General features: G+C 34.9%; 1 protein-coding gene across 1 annotated transcript in view; it reads left to right on the plus strand.

The window, feature by feature from the left end:
• The first annotated feature begins 12642 nt into the window (after nt 1-12642).
• Nucleotides 12643-22746, plus strand: part of LOC119072679 (short-chain dehydrogenase/reductase family 16C member 6) — a 45169-nt gene continuing 35065 nt past the window's right edge. Inside the window, exon 1 of the mRNA XM_037177953.1 lies at nt 12643-13614. Within this exon, the coding sequence (XP_037033848.1) occupies nt 13465-13614 (150 nt within the window). The 5' untranslated portion in view covers nt 12643-13464. The remainder of the gene's footprint in view (nt 13615-22746) is intronic.

Consider the following 22746-nt stretch of genomic DNA (forward strand, 5'->3'; position numbering starts at 1 on the left):
AAGCAAAATTTCGAATTTTCAGATAATGCAAATCGCCTACGTCAGCAACTCCTAAACGTTTCTATAGATTTTCCTGAAATTTTGGTTATAGGCTAATATTGGCCCAAAAATAAGAATGGAATTTTCAAACTGGAGCTCCCCAAAGTCTCCATTCAAATGCCGTATAAAAGCCAATTTGAATGTGTGTTTGTGAGCTGTATATTTTGTTGCATGATATGGATGGTAATGTGGTGAATGGTGTGTGTTGTTTTGGGATGTATTTCTAGTTGGGAATTGTTGGGATCATTAAGAATTAACTTCCACTAGGTCGGTACCTAAATTTTGGGATGACAGGTGATTTCTCTGGCACTACCTAACTTCCATCGGATTTTTTGATGGATTTGGGTTATTTTCGACATGAGGGAGGTGTTCCAAGGTTGGTTCCTAAATTTTGGGATGACAGATGATTCCTCTGGGCTATACTTACATTAGCTTAGCATATCAAAAAAACGTCCTACACATGCATGGGACAGTCTACAAACAGTTGAAAAGTACTTTCTAAAAAACGGCTCGGTGATTTTTTTTATTTTTTATGTATATTATCTACACTCAACCCATGCTAACATTTCATTAAAAAAAAATTTGAGGTTATCCGACCTTTCTATTTAAATTTGGTTCAGCCCCACCGTGACGTGCATGAAGCTAGTGGGAAGAATAATTTCATCATTCGATGCATATCTTTTAATGTGTAAACCTCTCTTACTAGTGAACTACTAACAACTTGATAGTTGACTGTCAAGTTGTTTTGTAATTTATCAAGTAGGTAGTTTTCTGCTCCCTTTACAATCACATCTTACGCCAGCAAAATGCCTGTTATCAAATGAGAACACTTTGATTAAAAAGTGTAAGAAATTTTAATAAAAAAGTTAAATTTTTGCTGGCAACATAAGATGAATTATCTCAACTAATTTCTGAAGATATTTTTTTAAATAAATGGAGTTAGTTGAATCAAAGAGAATATTGTAAAAATTTTACGAGTGTGAAGTTTGCGGCCAGAGCGAAGCGAGGGCCTTAATTCACACGAGTCGTGACATTTTATTCACGATTGAAGGTTTTGTGAATGGGAAATCGAGGAATTATTTTTTCTCGGTATACCAATAAATTTCTCCTTTTACAAATATTTTAAGTCCCTTTACCATTATCGAGTCGAAATTGGTACCAATTTACCGAAAATATTGGTAAACTGAGTTATTTTCAACGTTGAACCAAAAACTAATAAAGTTCATTTATTACCATGTCACCATGTGAAGGTATATTAAGTACCGGGGGACTTCCTATTTTTACGCAAAAGTGTAAGAGAAGAACATCTATCGCACTTTTTTATTTTGTGAAAAAGTCCGCGTTCCACATTCGCAAAACAAACATCGCATCTACTCTGATGTAACAAAAAGGCAATCAAACAGAATAATAAGCAGCTCATACGAGTGGGAAGTTTAATCTACACGAGTCATATTTTATTTATGATTTGAGGTTGATTGAAAATCTTGAAAATTGAAAACTTATAAGAAAATTAAGAGTTCAAAAAGTGGTCAAAAATCATTCCACCTTACGCAGCGTAAGTTACGCTCGATGGTTTCCAAGAATTTTTTTTTTTTGGCAAATTTTACTGTCATTTGTGTGGAGTCATTAATATAGTAAATATATTATGTATTAAATGTGACAAGTTTCTATGAATACGTCAAAAATACATTAAGAAAAAGTGTCAGTCAAGGGACCTGACCCGCCCAAAAGGTGGGACATAGTTTACGTTTAAAACAAACTAGGGGCCTCACATTGTCCTAGAATGGCAATAACCTCCTAAGGTAATTATGATTAAATACACTTTTCGTGATTATTAGCCTGTATTAGCCTGTTACAGACGGCTGTCATCTGTTATCGACAACGACAGTGATAACAAACGACAACCTCTGACTATAAAGGTCTTATATAGCGAAAAGTTTGAAACAAATCAAGTAAAAGATTTCTGAAAATCAATCTCTGTAAATCTTCCATCAAATGAAGTAATAGATCAGATAGTAAAATTGTTTATAAGCTGCTTGCCGTCTGTGACAGGTTAGTTCACACTACTATCCTACTATCTGGAGCTCATCGATTATTCTTGTTGTCGTTGTTGACAGCAGATGACTAGCCATTTCCGTGTGGTGTTAAAGATGTTAGTCTTCTGTTCCCAATTTTCGAACAAAATGTACCTTTGCGGCTTATCGTCTGCAGACAAAGCAAAGTGAAGGTTCTCTCACTTACGAAAAATTCAATATGATCCAATAAAATACGAGTCATGAACACCATCGATCAATCCGACACTTAATGATGATCGAAACAAAAAAGCAAATACACTTAGATCATTGCATCGTAAATATTTGCGAGACATTGTTGGAGATGGACGCGCTTTCGTAATTATTTTTATGTATTTGTCAAAGCACACACAATAATTCTTTCGTTTTAATGAGTTATTTGGTTCGTATGTTCACATATTTCTGACGACATTACGAAATCTTCAATCTATCAATATTTTACCAAGCATAAATATTACATTCGTATTATGAGGTAGGTCAATACATGCTACGGTCACATGCATATAAAGAGTAGAAATGTGTAAGAAATATTGTTTAACGATGAAGCTTTCCATACCGTGGGTATGAATTCAGTCAGATTGAAAATTTCGGTGGCAGAGTAAAGCTCAAAACACACGAGACATCGAAAACGTGTTTCGACCAAAATTTTCTTTGTTCTTTGATGCTTAACGAAACTATAACGAAGAGAATTTTGATCGAAACACGTTTTGAGCTTAAAATTGATCTCCAGTGAGCAGACCGAGCAGACGCTTCTTCAAATTGATAATTATCAATTGCCCAAATCTGTCTGAAACTTTTTCCTCAAAATAAATTTTATTTCCTTTTGCTTTGCTGTTATGACACCTCGAATTAGTGTTATTATTAGGTGTGTACATCTTGCCAAATCAGTTTTTTTTTCCTCATTTTCGTAAATAGTTGTACGTACAACTTAGCAAACATGAATTGCATACCTACTTTCTTACCGTTTTGCACGACGTAATCATTTTCTTAGACGGTTCGCATATGTTATGGACGCAATGCATACTCTATCCGAATGCATAATGCTCAAAGCACACGAGGCATAGAAAACGTGTTTCGACCAAATTTTGATCGAAACACGTTCTCGATGCCTAGTGTGTTTTGAGCTTAATTTTATCAAAAGTATCCCATCAGCCCGTCAATAGGGGTTAATGGTTAAGATCAACGCACTTCAAGCAAAAGTGATCATAGTCGACAGCTGCCATACCATTTGTATGAAATTGTTTTTAGAGTGTTTTTCAGTTGTGTGACACACTGTCAAGCTTTATTACCCTATTTAGAATACCACTCATGCTTGAAGTGCGTTGTTAAGATCAGCTTTATTAGTATGTCTTCCCTTCTCAAAATGACAGATAAAAACGAAAAAATCTCCCCCTGAATGTATGATCGTTTTCGTGTACAGTTAACAAATATTTGAAGTTTTATTTTCTTTTTTATTGTCTACAATCCACGCCATTAGTCGTATAAACTTATGCGTCAGAGAGAGCTTTTTTCTCCTTTGTTACGATCTGTCAGTTTTTCTATTTTGCGATTTAGTATGGAAATGAAAACTTAAATCGAGATATCTTTGCTGTTTTAAGTGGTTTTTCACATTTTTTTGGACCAAAATGTTTTAAAATGTGTTTGGAACCGATTGGCATTAACAGATTGTCTGAAAATATTTTTTTTCTATTTTATTATTTTGTTAATGCTAATCGATTCCAAGAACATTTTAAAACATTTTGGTCCAAAAAATATAAAAACCACTTAAAACAGCAAAGATATCTCAATTTTAGTTTTCATTTCCATACTAAATCGCAAAATAGAAAAACTGACAGATCGTAACAAAGGAGAAAAAAGCTCTCTCTGACGTATAAATTTATACGACTAATGCTCTCGACTTAAAGCTACTTGGTAGTGCACAGGGCCTATTTTACGGAAACATGTTTCTCAAGTTTTTGAAAGTTTCCAAAATGTTTCTTCAAGTTTCTTAAAGTTTCTTAAGGAAACTTTTCTAGAAACTTTTCTAGAAACTTAAGGAAACTTTAAGAAACTTTAGAAAACTTTTCAGAAACATTTTGGAAACTTTCAAAAACTTGAGAAACATGTTTCCGTAAAATAGGCCCTGGTAGTGCATGTCCTTTGAGAGTATCAATTCCCAAATTCATTTAAAAATTTCAAACCACTCACCCACAATCAACATTTTATTAAACGCGCCACGTGCATACAATATATGCTTACTAATGGTCGATTAAAATGAAAATAAATGAGTACCTCTACCTACGACTTCTTGTTACCGAGTCGGTAACCGATTATATGCTAATTGAAATTTGTATTGTTTTGCTATGTTGTAAATAAATAAAGACTTGGAAATGATTGCGGTAGTCGATGCGCCACATGTTCACATTTATTATCTAATATTATGAATACTCGATAAAATCTGAACAAAAAAATTATTTATTCCGAACATTGAGCCGATTTTCTTTGTGAATACGAAATTTTAATTCTTTAATCTCTTCGGTTGTGTATTAGCCGTTTGTTATGGCATAATGTTTGCAACTGCATGTACGGTGCACAGGTCACAAAACACATCAGATTTCCTGATGGTACATTAAGGTTACGTGTAAAGCCAACTCCGAAAACCTAATGTGCAGGTAAATTTGTCTCAATGTACAAAATGCAGAAACATGTTTATTCTCGACATTTGGTTTCAGTTTCATTTGAAAATCAACTTTCGTTTGTATAAAAACAAGGAAGGAGAACGTGTTAGCAACCACATACGTATCTCATAACACATCTACCGTACTAACATTGGATTTTCAATTTTTGGGCTCACGATTACATAGAAATTTCCTTCCGGTAAATAGACAACAAAATGTGGATCATTGTCTTGATTGATTATAATCAACGAAACATAATAACGAATTCAACGTACCAGTGACGCTTATGAAATAAACCTCGTACAAGCTGCACTTTCAATTTCCAATAATTTAGAAGTATGCAAACTTCTTGAATGCCTACATTATGTGTTGCAATACACTGTATCGTTTACCAGCAATAAATGCTACCATATGCTAAGAAACCATGTAAAAATACATCGAATTCGAGTTGTGTAACGTAGATAAATAACAGTATCTACCACAACAATGTTTACAATAAATCGTGGAAAATGTTAATAAAAAATTCAAATAAAACTGCATGCGCAATGCGCATACACAAGAGAATTGCATTGTTTATTTTTGACATGCCTGACTACGTATATATAGCGTCTAACGAGTTCCATGGTATTTGAATTTGCTTATTTACTTTCGATTTTAAACCTAAGATTTTTTAACGCAACACACTCAGTATCAGAATGTTATTTCGATTTTTAACCTCTCAGAGCGAAAAGTGTGAGCCTCAAAGTGAATGTCGAACAAATAACGTAACAATGTCGCCGATCTATTAGATATTTGCTCTTCTCTCATATTTTTCGTGGGACCTCTTACACAAATATCGGTTTCGAGCGAGACTTCTTTCCATTCATTGACACTATTGACAGAAAAAAAAGCGAATCCCTTACATGCTTTAAAACCGAGCCCCAAACTATGCGACGGACAACTTTCCGTTTGCAAATCACAAGTAACTCTAGTTACACAAAGCTATGCGAAGGAGACCTAATTCAAATTTTCCTTTCCACGTGCATTGCCAATGTTACGTCATTTACGTAAGAATGTAGCAAAAGGTAAAGTTCAATTCCCGTCAGATTTGATCAAAGCTTTTATCAATGCTCTCATAGGTAAATTTGTGGCGATCAACTTATTGTAGCCTCGAGGCCACAAGTATAAATCTCATAATACTGTAAATCCTGCGTGGGACCGGAAAATTCAGTCAAGTTACTCGGGACAAGTTTTCGTTTTCATTTCTCGTTTTTATATTTTTTTTGTTTGTTCAACTTAATTAGGGAAAATGCTACCACTTTTCAAAAAAGAAAATTCATTTGGACCGAGAAAAGTGGCCAACTTACAGTGGTTGGTCAACATACGCAGTGGTGAGCTTACACAGGTTTTCCAGTAGTTCTCTACGTGGTTTTCTAAGGCAGAAAACACACTAGCAAATTTGCATTTATGGGATCGACAATTATGCTGCGCTTTCATTTTAATTCGACCACAAAATAGACAATGAAAAACGCAGTATAATTGTCGATCTCATCAACGCAAAATTGCACGTTTGCTTTCGACCTAACAGAATTGACTGTACTATATGGTTCGCAAAACTAACAATTTTTTTGCTTCGTCTTGTGCAAAATTTGTTTAATTTAATCGACAACTTAATACTATCGATTTGTGAAATAAAAATATTCGCCTAATAGCGGACTTCACATTAACACAATAAAACTTTTGAGTAAAAGCTCGATTCATCGGAGCTCAACAAATGTGGTGAATTTCTTTGGTATAAAAACTTCAACATCTCATTTCATTACAGATGCAAACCGCAACATCTCAACATGAAAGAGTACACCGTATACATATTTGAATTGGCTCACGGGTGAAGTGGTAATTTTTGCAAATAATATCGGAATCCGATATCGTACATTCGCATGTCAAAACGATTAGCTTACACCACCGCAAATGTTGAAAAGAAAAGTGAAAGTATTGAGGTGATTGAATTGTGGGCATCAGAGATGCTAGAATTTAAATTATGTTAGATTAGGAGAGGCAAAATTTGCATAGCGTTGAATTGTTTTGAAATTGTCATCGTAAGGCGGATAAGTCTTAAGTATTGTTTCCACTTAAAAAGAGCACTCCGTTTAGCTTCCGTTTACATGACAGTTGTAAAATAGAACAAAAGAACTGTCACGCAAACGGAGTGGAAATTGAATTTATTTCAATTTTTTACTCCGTTTACGTGACAGTTCCTTTGTTCTATTTTACAACTGTCATGTAAACGGAGGCTAAACGGAGTGCTCTTTTTAAGTGGAAACTATACTTTACAAAATTTTAGAACTCTTTCTTACAACTGTTGTTAAATAAGAAGAGGAAGATCTGGTTTTAAGCTGACTTGTTGAATGATAAAGATAAAGAAAAAAAGGTTGTACTTATTCACCAACAATTCATTGAACTTCGTTGAAATAATGAGTAAGCCGTGTATATATGTTGGTTACTGTTTCAGTACAGTCCTGACGATTTAAGCCAATATGTAAAATGCTTAAAATTTGAAAATGTTGTCAGCAGCTTTCGCACCATTTTAGGAACGAATACAGATGAATTATTCTACCACGACAAAAATAAACGGTTAGACTGGCTACTCTGTTCTCACTGTTAGCAAAATTATAAAAGGAAGCAAATGAAGCAAAGGCTGACGTTTCTTTTTCTCTGTTTTTGCTTTTTTTTAGATATCGCCTAGTGTGTGATACCAAGTCTTGTACTTCTTTAATTTTACTTTATATTTTGGATTAGTTGCGTTCCAAGGTTATTTGAGCTGTCAAAACGTCATCCATAGAGCCATAACCAAAAAATTATTTTTGACGAAATGTTCACAAAAGCGTTGAGGTTATGACTCTGTGAATGCTTTCGTTTGCTTTCCGTTTCCGCTTATCAAAAATCGTCTTTACAGTACGATGTAGCAGACATGTTCATCAACATAACCCCACTTAAGTTTTCGTTAGTCTCAATCGATTGACGTTACCTGCGTGCAAATCGCTCGTTCAATTCATTCGACTTGTCTGACAGTTGAGTTTATAAGGTCATGAACATGATCAACGCACTTCAAGCGTTGAAGTTAATTGCGGCTTGTCAACTTTTGGCACCCCGGAGTTTACTTAAATCGTCGAGGAATGCCCAAATTTTTAGAAATATTTTTGAAGGCATTCCTCGACGATTTCAGTGAAGTCCAGGGTGCCGAAAGTTGACAAGCCGCAATTAACTTCAACGTGTTTTAATAGGGCACTGAAACTTGACAATGTGTCACAACTGTAAAACACTGTAAAAACCCATTTCTGCTGACTATGATCACTTTTGCGTTGAAGTGCGTTGACATGATGTATATGAGATTGATAACAGTACACTGGGTTCATTGCTTATGTGTTGGTCGTTATCCATAACAACAACATTAGGCTGAAAACTCACGAGCAATTTCACATTGCTGAGATGGACAATTATTCTGCGCTCTCCATTGTAATCCGATTTGACGTTAAACTATAGGAATTATGGAAAACGTTGGATAGTATGGCGATCTTAGCATGGAAAAATTGCTCGTGTATTTTGGACACACACATCGTTGTGAATATTAGTTTTCCAAGCAAATTATATAAATGGCACGGGAGATTTATGTCTCCGTGTAAGGATGATTCTCTTCAACTGAAACCCATAAACCACAGTCCATCATTAATCAAAAATAATAGTTTTGGAAAGAGAAATCTCCATCAATACGCAATCGATCCATAAGAATATTCAAATACCTTTGTTAAATTTTCAAACATTTTGACAGTGGACGAGTGGGTGGTAGGTTTTTTTTCTATGTTGAGTAATCTCTCACAAATATATTACAGCTTTTATAGACGAATAAAAATGCATAATAAGCGTCGCGGTTTCGTATATGTGATGAATTCAGTCTGCAACAGTAAAATTATTGGGCTACCACAGAGAATGAACATTTTTGGTTGAATTGAATTTTATCATTTTCGTCTTGAATCAAGACTCTTGATGAATAGCTCACCAATATAAGCAGTGCTACGAATAATTATCAAAACTGGTTACGAATAAAAAAAAAAAGCTTTTGAGAGACTATGCTGATTTGTTACCATATCAGCTAATAAAATCGCAAATATTTTTACCATAAAACGTGAATAATTCTTTTCTGAATATTAATAATGAATATTAAGACACATTCTACATTTTATTACATAAAAACATTGAATATTTTTTGCGTAATAATTTAGCGGCGTATGAACACATACCATCCAGCCAATATATCCCTATCATTTATGTTGTCAATGTCGCTGAACAGTAATTAATCTTTCACATCCATATACTTGAGCCTTTTTTGTGTGAATATTTTGTAATAAAAAATTGTTTTCGGAATTTAACTGTTTGTGTAAATTCGTCTAAAAATTGAAATATTTCTAGTCTCGCACATATCAACCTTTAAAATACGGAAGAATCTCAATCAAATATGAGGAAGCAGATTGACAAAAGAAGATCGTGTCGTACCAACGCCCTACAATCGGGTTGCTACAACATACGTATCAAGAGGACCCTACAAAGACGTTGTTGTCAGTGGTGTAGGCGGATTATTTTTTGTCCTGCCAATTTGTCGTTTACCCCTCTGATATTGGCACGACTCAAGCTGATGTCATTGTTTTCTATGTATGTACCTTTTGCTGACGACGTTTTTTTTTCGCGACAAGTCCCACCCTTTGTTGCAAATTGATACTTTTAAGAAAAATTATTTTTATTAGCCAATAAACTACCATGCTGGGACTAGTTCTTTAGAATAAAGTGGAATTCATTCGTAACCCACACGAATGGCAATTTCGTGTGTCTACTATACCTCTAAGTTTTATTGCTTTTTGATTTGAAAATTATAAAGATTTTAAGTTTTTGGATGTCGTAAAATTGAACATCGTTAAAACGCAACACATGTACGAATTTGAGAAATGAAAGCCTTGAACTGGTACTAAATCTAAAATGCGATCTATAAATTTTAAATGGTAAACCTATTCAGGAATTAGGCGACACAACAGATATGGTTTCGACTCTGGGTTTTTTTTTGTCATCTCATTTTACACGTTCTCACTTCTTTCACGTTCTTCACTTTTTTCTTGCAAATTTATACGGTAACCTATGAGTCATTTAAGGCTGGAAATCAAAATTTGCTATTTTTTATCAGTGTCTTTCACACACTCGCTGCAAATTGGATACCGACATATCCTTATCAAGCGTTTATGAGTTGTTGTGGTTCGAAATTGTTGTCACATAAATGTTGTCGAACAAATTAACATGTTACAGACGGGCATCTGTCATCGACAACGACAGCAATAATAAACGACAAGCTTTGACTAATGAGGTCTTATATAGCAACAAGCATGTTCAAAACAAGTGAAGTAAAAGATTTCTGAAAATAATTTTTGAAAATGTTTGATCAAATGAAGGTTTTGAAACGCTTGGTCCATGGGGTCCTCATGCAAAGCAATTTGTTTCCGAATTAGGCAAGAGAATCTCAAATGTCACTAACGAGAAGAGAGCTACGCTTTTCCTTCGGCAGAGACTATCCATAGACATTCAACGTGGAAATTCAGCTTCTGTGCTCGGTACATTGCCGTCAACCCAATCATTGGACGAGGTTTATTATCTTCTTTCGAATGAGAATAAAAAACGATAGTTAATGTTTTCCCCTGATTCTCCTGAATCAGGCCAGTTTCCATGGTTCTGGATAAATAGAGTAGGGTAATTTTTGTTAAGAATAGAAGCCACTCCATGGGTGGAATTTGTGTCATGTACAGGTACAAATTTAGGATTAATTTTAACGAAAAAATACAATTTAAAATGAAGGAATAGATCAGATAGTAAAACTGTGACAGGTTTAAATTCAGATTCTATAATTTAATGTTTCGTTGCAGGTCGCTAGAGCGTAACCAACTAAAAATCAGATAATTAAAATCTAGATCTTCATTTGTTAAACGACTCTAATCAGTAAATATCCAGAAAAAGACCATCTGTTATTAACAACCACAACAATAATGAGCAATGGTGTTGTGATTGCATTGCTTTATATGTTACAAAGTTAATCCAAACTGAAGTAAAAGATTTTTTTTTACAAATCGTGAATTAACAGAAGTAGCAGATTCAACGGTGATGATAGCTTGTCGTTTGAAAAATTTCATTCAAACAAGGCATCAGAACAGTCGGAGCGTTTGCTGCGACTTAGCCCCGTACACCCCGTAATCCTATTTCGTCCAAAATGCAAGTCAAGTTGGGCATGGTCAAATTTACTGAAAGTGTTCATTTTTAAAATTGCGCATAGCGCAATTACGAAAGCCCGTACGAAGTACCTCGCAAATAAAACCAACAATTTACGATGTTATTTTCTATTGGGTATTCAATTATCTCTCAAATGAAACCAAAACTAGCAAAATCGGATGAGATTTACTCGATTTATGTGCAAAAAACACTTAGGGCCCAATAGCGGCCTTAGTCCAAGGGCCCAAATTTGAAACTTTTTTCGCCACGTTCTTTTCGGTATTCAATTACCTTCCATAAAAAACTAAATCTGGCAAAATCGGATGAGATTTACTCGATTTATGTGGAAAAAACACTTAGGGCCGAGTAGCGGCCTTAGTCCAAGGGCCCAAATTTGAAACTTTTTTCGCCACGTTCTTTTCGGTATTCAATTACCTTCCATAAAAAACTAAATCTGGCAAAATCGGATGAGATTTACTCGATTTATGTGGAAAAAACTCTTAGGGCCGAGTAACGACCTTTGAGCCCTACCAACAAGCTCGCGTTGCATCCTACACAAAAACAATGTTCAGCAACTTTGTTCTACTCGTCAATACCTTTCATTTGATATATCACAAGCATCTATTGCGTGCGTATTTCGGTAGATATCGTCGAAAGACTGAAAAACACCTATAGGGCCCTAGCTCTGGAAGGGCCGACCCTACCATGCCCATTTTCGAACTTGACCTTACTTTTGTCGATACCAATCGGGGAAAAAAAGAATTTTGAAAAAAGGTTGTGATTTGCTCAAGCTAGAGGGGTCACGGACGGACGGACGGACGGACGGACATTTTTTTTATTGCGGATTCGTAGTCTATGAACATAACCAAATGCTTTGCCCTTACTGTCTGCTTCCAATTCGACGTGTTACAAACGGCATATTAATCTTATAAGCCCCCAGTACTTCGTACGGGGCTAAAAATATTTTTAAACGAACTGGCCGAGACTCAGTCGACATAATACGTTTATTCAACGGAACATGTAAATGTTAAATCAATTTTCGAAATTAAATTATGTTATCAAGTCATCACAATACAAATATATAATGCGCTCACCACATAGTCTCAATATATTCACTCACCTTTCACCACACTCCACTGAAATATTGGAAATGATATTGTGTTCATAACCGGGAACAACTTTTTTCAAGGTGAATACCGATATATATATGTACCGTGTTCCCCTCTTAATTCTCTCTTAATTATTTCCTTCTCTCTTCTCTTAATTATTTGCCGCTCTCCAAAGTATCCAGAATGAAATCCAAACTATCCAGAATGAATTGAAAAAGAAAAAACCGGTTCATATTGTCACCGAAAATACCTCTACATCACTTCCACTACTAACGAAAAATCAACCCCGTAAATCTCTACAATTAATATTCGAATACATACAACATTTCCACTTATGTTTGATACGTTGACAGTGTATGTAACGTAACAGCAGCGGCAATACAACATAAGCCACCAAACACAACATAACACATTCTCTGACTTGGCACACAGTGTATACAGCTGCACACCATACACAGCTAAGTGAGAAAAACCATTGCAATCGCCGACAGATTTTTATTCCACAAGAAACCGTCGCCGTCGTAACTTTAACAGTATCGTATCGCACGTCTTACGTTTATAAAGTGCGAATCGATTTTGATAGTTAAGCATTTAAACGTTTTGAATGACAAATGTGGTTTTTTTGAATAAATAATTTTTTTCGCTTTTTTTCAAATTATTTTAACTTTTGCGGATTCTTCGAGTCGTTTTTATGATTTAAAAATTTTTATTTTTTATAATTTTGTTGCAACGACCATTTAAAAAAACATTTTGTGTGTTATCGTTCGCTGAATCGAGACAATTTGAATTTTCGAAACGTTTTTTTTTTCCTCTTTCGTCTTCATCATTTCGCTTTCGTTACGACATTAAATTATAAAATAAAAATTCGTCTAGTTAATCGCGTGTGCAAAATTCAATTATATAATTCATTGTTGTTTTCATTGTAAATATAAAAACAAATTTAAAAAAAAAAACCGCACCGCCGTGCTTCATTGTTCATTTGAGACGTGAACCAATAAAAACATTGAACTAAATAACCAAAACATTGAACGTGCAATCGGAAAAACAAATCGGCAAGAAAAGTGTCAGTCAGGAAAAATCGATAAAAACCGACAACAACAACATTGCCATTTCGTATGAATGCAACTCATTCAACTACTTCCTACATTGCATGAATTTTACGTTGCAAAAGTGAAATGTGGAAGTGTTCTGTGCAAAATTGACTGCATCAAGTTGCTTTTCTTTGCGAGATAAATCATTGGGATTCAAACGAAATTTTATTTTCATTCGCGACATAACGGACAAAAGTGAAGTTAAACTTTAATAGCAATGACGGCCAATGGTAAAATATACGATATGTCGAATGAAAAACGATACGGCCATGCAGGAAAGATGCATCCAACAGCTGTATCGATTTTTCTGAATACAGTCATCGATGTTTTAGTGTTTCTGGGAGCTTCCATCGGATTTATAGTGCAAGTAAGTTTGACATTCTTCAACCTTTTTCGATTAATACGCGATACAATTATACGGATCTGCCACTTCATTCATTAAGTATCGTAAAGTATATTGGATACAAAACATTTACTTCATTTCGTTTTAACCTATTACATACGGCAAGCATATGACCAGTGTCATTATATCGGGTCTATTACTTCCATCCAATCAAAGTATTTTTAATCTGTTCATTTTAAATCTTGTACTTCAATTTTTTTAAACATGCATTTTGCTATAAAAAAGGACCACATAACCACGGCAAAGTGAAATAAACCAGGCAGGAGCGGTTCATTTTCGAAACGTCAAATAAGGGACCAAATACACTGGAAGAAAATGAACTCAAATGAACACTGACATAAATTGAAAAATTTTGTTCGCAAAAAACATAGGGCTACTAGATTATTCAGGTCCCTAGTCAAATCAGCGCTCCTGCCTGGTTAACTTTACTCTGTCGTGACATAACCCAGAACTTGTCATTATTTTTGTTGTCATTATCGATAACAGATGAATAGCCGTATGTTCCACTATTTCGTATGAGATGGGTGCACCGATCAAATGGGAAGACAAATTTTGCGATCGGCTAATCGCAGTGCCGGACTGGCTCAAGAAAGCCCTTCGGGCGTTGTATGGCGAAATTTCTCAAAAAGCCCTTCGTCGTCATTTATCCATACAAAAATCAAAAGGCCCTTCGGAAAACGCCCGAACGCCCATAGGGCCAGTCCGGCACTGGCTAATCGCCACTTTCCACAACTTTTCAACGGTATGATCAAGTGGGAGCAAACGGTTTTCCAAACTCATATCGCGTAGGAAATATTGGTCCGATTGAAATAGTACATTTCGTACAAAGTCTTTTTTAGCGTGTGAGAAGTTTAGCGTGTGAGAGCCGAAGGCGAGGTCTGGAATCGGGTCCTAGGTATGAAAAACTAATTACTGTTCCGGAGTCCTGAGGTCATGTGCTATACGCTAACACTCATTTGACGAAAATCCTCCGCGAAAAATTTAAGGTTTTTTCTCTTACTGACATTGGATATGTTGGAACGACACATATTCGCGACATAGCGAAGCGTTTTTCTCTTGATAAGGTAAAAGAATAGTAAACGATAAAAAATGACTGCCGTAGTGCCGTTCCAGTTGCTGTTCCAGCTGTAGAGCCCCCAGAAAATATGAAAAATCTGCAATTTGGCACCAACTTTTTTTTCCAGACTTCTGTTGGCTTGCAGCACAAAAGTACTGTGGAACGATAGTGGGTGTGGCCAGCTACAACACCCCATACTCAGTTCCCTGGAACACCGATGCTCCAGGGAAGACATTCTCTCCGGCTATATTTTTAGTCATAACTCTCGTGGATGTACTCGCACCAGCCAGTGCGTATACTCTCCCTGTAGGTCTTTCCCAAGGCCGACATTAGTACAACATTACAATAATTTAACCAAATTTTTTCTTGACTTATTGCCGAAAAACTGTTTTTGGTACCCTCTGACATGGCTTTACTTTTGAACGTTATTCACAGAAAATACCTTTTTTTTTGAAAAAGTTGAAAGTGTTTGCTAGAATTGAAAGACGAATCTAACGAGCTATCACCCATTTAAATCAGAGAGCGCTTGTTCCCCAATCGCCTGAAGTCTTGACAATATGACTACTAAGATTTTTGTACCGTAATCAGTGTTCAATAAAAATCTAACAAAACACCATACGAAAAAAGCTTACGGACTTTTTGGCCTTTTTAGTTTTCTTCAACCCACACATAGTATCCACCTGAAACATGACTATGTCACGATCTGCCAACATATCTCCAAAAAAAATGGGTTTTTATCATCATCGACGTACCATTGGTACTTCCCAAACCCATTCGGCTGATTAATTTGCCATTCCATAGTTCACAATTCAGAACCGATACCGATTTAAACCAGTTACCAGTTTATATATTACCCTACTCCGAAACTCGTCGACAATAAAAGTTACGTATGTTGACCTCAAAAAAATAAATAAAACTTCAATCGGATAGATATTACATTGCAACAACATTAAAAGTTGCATCCAATATCAATGAGAGTATTTTTCAACCATCAAACATGTATACTTACAGCTGGTCTGTTGTTATTATACAAGTCAATATTTTAATGTAAAATTGCATAAATACAAATTCTTATTTGCACATAATTTTCTTTGTAAAATTATTATGTGTCTCTCCGTTGTTGTTGTTTTGTTGTAATTTTTCATTTCATACAGTCATCTAGTCATAGTTTTTAATAGCAAGTAAGGTATTATACGTTTTGTGCGCCAAACATCTCATTGAATCGGCACATTTATTCCCTTGCTGAAAGTAAAGGGTCTTATGCCAGAAAATACTGAAAAAAAGTTCACTGAATCACTAGGTGACTTCTTTCCATTTTGTTGAGTGAATCAGTAGTTGACTTTCGGTCATTCTGTAAAAGGAGTCACTAGTTGACTTTGTTTCGTTTTGTGAGCGTGTGTGAATCGAGGGGTAATCACTGATTTACTAGCTCAGTAAATCACGGTAAATCACGGTAAATCACAGTAAATCACAGTAAATCAAGTAAATCAAAAATGAAGTTTCTACTAAATTTGAATCTATTTACTTCAATTTGTATTAGTTCATGAAATTTATCCTATATGTTTACGGCCACGATACTTCGAAATGTAATCCAGTGACAATTAAAAATTTTTCAAAAAATTTTCAAAATTTTTTGTGATTTACCGTGATTTACTTGATTTACGGATTTACTAGCGATTACCCCCTTGGTGTGAATAGTCTACTATACACTAATCGCACTCGCGTGCCATTAGTCACTTCGTTTAATTAATGGTTGATTGAAAATCTTGCTGCAAATTTAAAGCAAAATTTAGAACTCAAAATGTGGTGAAAAATCATTCCTTCTTACATTCGACGCTTTCCAAAGAATTTGTTGTCAAATTTTATTGACATTTGCGTGAAGTCATTGATAAATTAATGTTCGAAATTTGACATTTTTATATGAATGCAATAAACTTCAATCAAACGTAGGCTTTGGTGTCATTAATGGAATTTTAACAATGGAAAATACAATGAAATTGACCAAAAATATATTTAAAAAATTGTCAGTCAAGGTATCTGACCCGTCCAAAAGGTGGGACCTAGTTTACTATATCAGAGACAAACTACATTCAAATGTGCTAAGCAAAAATTATGAAATAAAATACTCGTTTCAGACTTTTATGTACGTTTCGTGTAATTCGAATCGATTCACAAATTCCTATCTTGTAAAAAAGCGTACAACAAAATAACCCAGTTAATGTTTCAACTCTATTGAATCGTTTGGTCACTTTCGCTTGTTTCTGTTGAATTGCTGGTTCAACAAGTGGTTTTTCTGTGCCGATGGGATTGTTTACATTACTTTTTTGCGAATGCAAAAAAATCATTGGCGCAAGTAACATGTTTCCATCAAACTTCTAATTAAATGTTGAATAACAATGTCTAACCGAAATTCCAACCGCAAATCAAACAAAAAGCTTCCGAGATTAAATCACACCATCTGCTTAATCATAATCAAAGTTATTGTTTATATTCATCTAAATTAACCCATAAAAAATCGTTTATGGAATGCTTAAATACAGTCAGCTTACAGTCAAAAGGTCATTTAGGATTAAATCTTCCGCCAATATAATACTATTTTGAGGTAAATTAGAGATGATTACCCGAAGTCGGTATAAAAACCCGACTTGACCCGAACCCGATTTGATCCGATCTGGTTTAATTTACCGGACCAATCTTCAAAAATTTAATTCGGGTTGGGTTGGGGTTTTCAATAAAATTTCGTTTATATATGAAGTAGGAAAACTAATTAATTTTAGGAATATATCAGTCCCACAATGCCTAGCTCCACATATTTACCAAATCTGTATCATTTTCGTCGATTATTAAGAGGCATCGGTACTAAGCGTAAATTGTAGCCTACATTTGCGCGTCTCGTATTTCATTTTTGGTTCAGAGAAATCATCAAAAAACTAATATTTTTCCGCCGAAATGTAAGCTACAAACTTGCAAAGGGTCCATTGCTCTTAAACATATTCTTACATGTAATATTTCGAACTAATTTTAACGGGATTTTGGGTTCCCGGGTTTCGAAAATGTAATTCAGATCGGGTTCGGGTTGCGGCGGGTTTTCGAAAATTTAATTCGGGCTGGGTTAAGGATGGTTTCAGTTTGGAAAATTCTCGACCCACTGTTTGCCGAAAAACAATATTTTTAAAGGATGTTTGTAAATATGTTCCAAATTTTTTATTTTGCCTCGTAATCTCACCCCCGGAGAATGAGCAATTATTTTATTGACATAGTAATCGATTCACTTGTATGTCTCAACTGTACACTTCGTTGAATCGAAGAACTGCTAACGGTTTTACGCTTGATTCAACAATGAGTCAGTTAAAATTTAAAGGTTACGAACAATTCTCAGCGCTTACGAAATACGAAAAAAAAGATGAATGAAATTAAACGAGATGCTCAAATATGTATATGATAAGGCGACAGACAAACAACAACCATTATTAGGTTTTATTTATTGGTAAACAACAACGATGATCATGATTCAACAAGTCGTAAATTTACTCACATAATTGTTTTAGCGCTGCGTTGTAAACTTACTAAGTCATAAACTGTGCTAATAATCGAAACTGGTTGCGTGTAATAGCGGAAATATACCGGCGAAACACTCCAAAATTGCAATTTGTTACTATTTACGAATGTAAACAAAATGCTTCCGGCAAAATATTGAACCTGAAACCATAGGAGGTATTAAGTAAAATTGTTTTTATTTTCGATAAGTTAGCCTGACAATTAGGTGTTACATTAGGCCGAAAGCACACGAGTAATTTTGCGTTGATGGGATCGACAATTATTGTTTAGCATGTGGTGAATTTCGAATTACAATGGAAAATGACGTTCTTCAAATTCAATGAAAGTGTAAAACAGGTATGGTCTATTGTCCGCCCGGAGGACATAAAAATTTGATTTTCGTACTTAAACGCACTCATTTTCATATTATTTTGACATAAAATGTGAGTGCGTTTAAGACGAATTCGCCGATCGACCATACCTGTTCTAGACTTTCATTGTTCAAATTGGCCTCATGATTCGATGTTGCATGATTGATTGATTTTTCGTGTATAAATTTGCCTAACAACTTGATGTTGTACTAGAGGCAAATTGACTTTTTTTAGTACAAATTGCACCCGGGTGCAAATAGCATCTGTACCATTCAAACTAGAATGATTCAAGTCATTAGTTTTCTGTTGAACCGATCGAACTAATGGACATTAAATTCGATCTATTTCCTAGACACTTTAATCGATTTAGTTAATTTTGCATGACCTGAATTTGCTCTGTTCGGAGCCTTACGTTTCGATGTGAATTTTTTATTTAAGTTAGTTTCTCATCAGTCGAGCGAGCTTGGGATGGTCTCAAGGGATTCGAATTAGGCAAAGTAGTTCTTCTCTCCAAAGTCAATAGTCAATTCAACTAAAGTTATTTACGTGCCATATGTGGAAAAACAAACATATGAAACGTGCCACGAATTTAAACATTTGCTAAATTCTTCGAATTCAATTTTTCACTCATTTTGTCCAACAGTTGTAATTGTTTAAACAAAAAAAAATATTTTTTTTTTGTTTTCAACGTTTGAATACGCACACTCTTCGCCATCTAAAGACATCTAATTAGTAATTCGATCACACTACATCCGATCTGTTGTGAACGACGTTCAGCATTGAAAAAGGTTTATTTTTTGTAAATTTTTTTTTGAATTAAGCGCTCAACGGCTGAGTGTGTCTGAACTTGTAAAGAAAAAACAAATAATTTTCAATTTTTTTTTTTTTCATTCAAAGACAATTGTGCAACTGAATAAGTTGGTAATGAAAATGCGAACAACGGTCGGTAATTTAACGATTCGCTCGCATGAACATTTTTGCGGAAGATGTACTATCCAAATTAATATGGCTCGTGCGACCACGCAATTTTACAATTTTTGATTTGTAAACGTAGAGCTCACACTTTGCATCATAACGGAATTTTTTTTGCAGATTTTTTTGAGAAATAAAACAAATTCTTGCGACATGTGACTTAGTTACTCAGACAATGCGACCGAATTTATATGTATTCTGATAAAGTAGGTGGTTGATCAAGGGTACAACCAAAACATAAACGAAAAATGTTCGAGCAACACACGAGAAGTGAATATTCGATCATTTGAATGATGAAACTTTCTCAACATTACACTCGTGCTTTCGGTAGATGTCAATAAATTTATGTATGACCGTAGGCGAGACAAGCTTTTCGAAAGACCATCTTTGATCGTCAGCTACACTTTTTTTTACAGAGTAACATGGCCTTCCCATTTGTTTTCTTAAGATAAGTGTCCGAATACAAAACCGTCAACAATGTTCAAACGATTAGACGCAGAAACAAAGGAACAATCCTACCACTCGTTTTACCATTTTCGTATCGCAATTTATTTTCAGTTTCAGATTTTAATAACAAAAAAAAAACCAAATTGACCTTTTGCTGTATGGACTTGTGGAAGGAGCAGACATTGATAGCATTTAACATTTTCTATCAGTCCGACTGAACCAATTGAGATTTCGATATTTCTTCGACTTTGTGCTGATAGCATGGCTATCCGCTTAGTTTGCTGGTTAATAGCGAACAAAACAACCAACGCAATAAATAACAAGAAATTAATCATTTTTGTGTCCCAGATTTTATTTGTTTTTATGTCGAGAAATGAGAGAGGTCTTTGCACTTCGAAAAGCATAAACAACCTTGACGTGTTTTATCGTTTTGCAATATTACGAAAGAGCCTCTTGTAGGTGCACACGTTATATTATATGGTGTGTATAATATGCGGCTTTAAATGCTAGTTTATTTGTACACTACAATTTGATATGTTTTGCTCTCATCAAGGCATGAAGGAAAGAAAAAAACGTGCATGCATACCATACGAATCTTGTGTATACAATGTTGCTTGTCTTGTCAATTGATTTTTTCGTTTTGTACAAAGCTAAAAATGCAAGCAACGGACACAATTTCATAACTAATTGGATTTGTTTTTCGGGTTAAATTAAATGTATCGAATTATAGATCACCTCAGTAGTTAAAAATGTTGCAAGCAAAATTTAATGATAAATCATTTTGAAATGGAAGTTTTTTTTTTCTTCTTTTAAATGTAAAACGATTTGGTCAGACTGCTTTTTTATACGCACGAACCGAAACATCCACCTAATCGCTCGTAATTATCGACATCGATATATGAAATATTACAAAATTGTAGTTTATTTGATGAATGGTAAACTCATTAATTCATTCAAGCTTTGATTTTTGTGAAAAAGAGACTCTAAAACCATCAGGCTGCTTTCCACGAACTATTTTTGGGAAACAGTTTCCCATATTTATCTAAATTGTCACACATATGACCAAAGTTTCCGACATTATCCAAAAATATTTTTTGGAAAAATATGGGAAAATTCAAGAAAATATGAGTCTACAATTAGGGTTAGGCCTTAGACTAATCATACCTTCGCACATACCAATTTTGCTTAACCTGAGACGAAAAGCTCAGGGGCGCAAATTGCAAGAACCGGACATCTGCACACAAACCAAAACAGGACTCCTTTTCACATTCACTAAATCACAAAGAAACTATCCTTCGGAACGACAAACAGAGCTATAGCTCTTCCCTCGCCCACACATCACGTAAAGTGACAAAAAAGTAGAAAGAAAAGCTGTTTCGACCTCGAGAACTAACGGCGGTCACTGGTCAGAGTGGACTGACCATCTTCAGTTGCTTCCAGGGCCTATTATTTGTGAAATTTGTGAAATTCAATTTCGCAAATTTCGCGAAAATTTCGCAAATTTCACAAAAATTTCACAAATTTCGCAAAATTTCACAAATTTCGCAAAAATTTCGCGAATTTCGCAAAATTTCACAAATTTCTCAAAAATTTCGCGAATTACGCAAAATTTCACAAATTTCGTGAAAATTTCACAAATTTCGTGAAAATTTCACAAATTTCGTGAAAATTTCACAAATTTCGTGAAAATTTCACAAATTTCGCAAAAATTTCACAAATTTCACGAAACGAATTAAAAAATCAAATCTTTCGCAATGAACCTCGAGAACAGCAGAAGACATAAAATAAGACTCGTATTATGTGTATACGACGGTGAATATGTCGGAAGGTATGGACTGGCTTCAGGATATTTCGGATAAGAGCTTGTATCCGGACCTCCAATAAATCACGACTTTGCCTTTCGGCTGTTTATTGAAAAGTAACTAACAAACTTTTGCTCTTAACTAAGGCCACTTAGACCTTGTGATCCATTTAGACTATACTTGTCTATCACTAGATAGAATTATATCAAGTGCATATTCCAACAGAATAAGCAAAGTTGAAGTCAGATGAAATAGTATTTTATGAACTGCCAAACTTATTTTTTGAATAAAAAAGATTTTGCGTGAAACGATGAAAAGTAGATTTTTTGTCTGATTTGGTTGATTCGAGGCGAAGCCGAGACACACGAAAACTAGACTTTACATTTTGATCTCGAGTTATGTAATGGAATCGAAGGATGTGCTTGACACACGAAAATGTCGGTTACATGCTAGTTGGGAGTAATGTCACAAGTCAAAATAAAAATTTCCCAGCTGTTTTGGACGATTGATTTTAGGTTTTTTCGCATGTAGCCCTTACTTCCCATTGGTAAACTCGTTTTCCTTCACGGACACTAGCGTTAAAACTCGTTTTCCGAGGCCTTTGCAAGTAAAGACACTTAACAATATTTTCTCTGGAGCGAAACTCGCGGTTCTACAGTTTCAGCTTTCGGACATGCAAATTTTCCCGCAACGGAGGCTACCGGTCAACTCTTAAGATCGAAACAAGAGAGAATTTAATCTATGTTGTTATCGAAAAAGTAAATTGTTGAAAACTTTGGGTTTTAGAGTAAAAAATATTGTACATTTGCATAAATCATTCCAAATTTCAAATAAAATCGATTTTTGAGGACACATTAATATTTAATATCAAAGAAAAACACAACTAACGGTAAAGTTGAAAAAATCGGTG

This window comes from Bradysia coprophila, assembly GCF_014529535.1.
Source record: "Bradysia coprophila strain Holo2 chromosome IV unlocalized genomic scaffold, BU_Bcop_v1 contig_84, whole genome shotgun sequence".
Taxonomy (NCBI): domain Eukaryota; kingdom Metazoa; phylum Arthropoda; class Insecta; order Diptera; family Sciaridae; genus Bradysia; species Bradysia coprophila.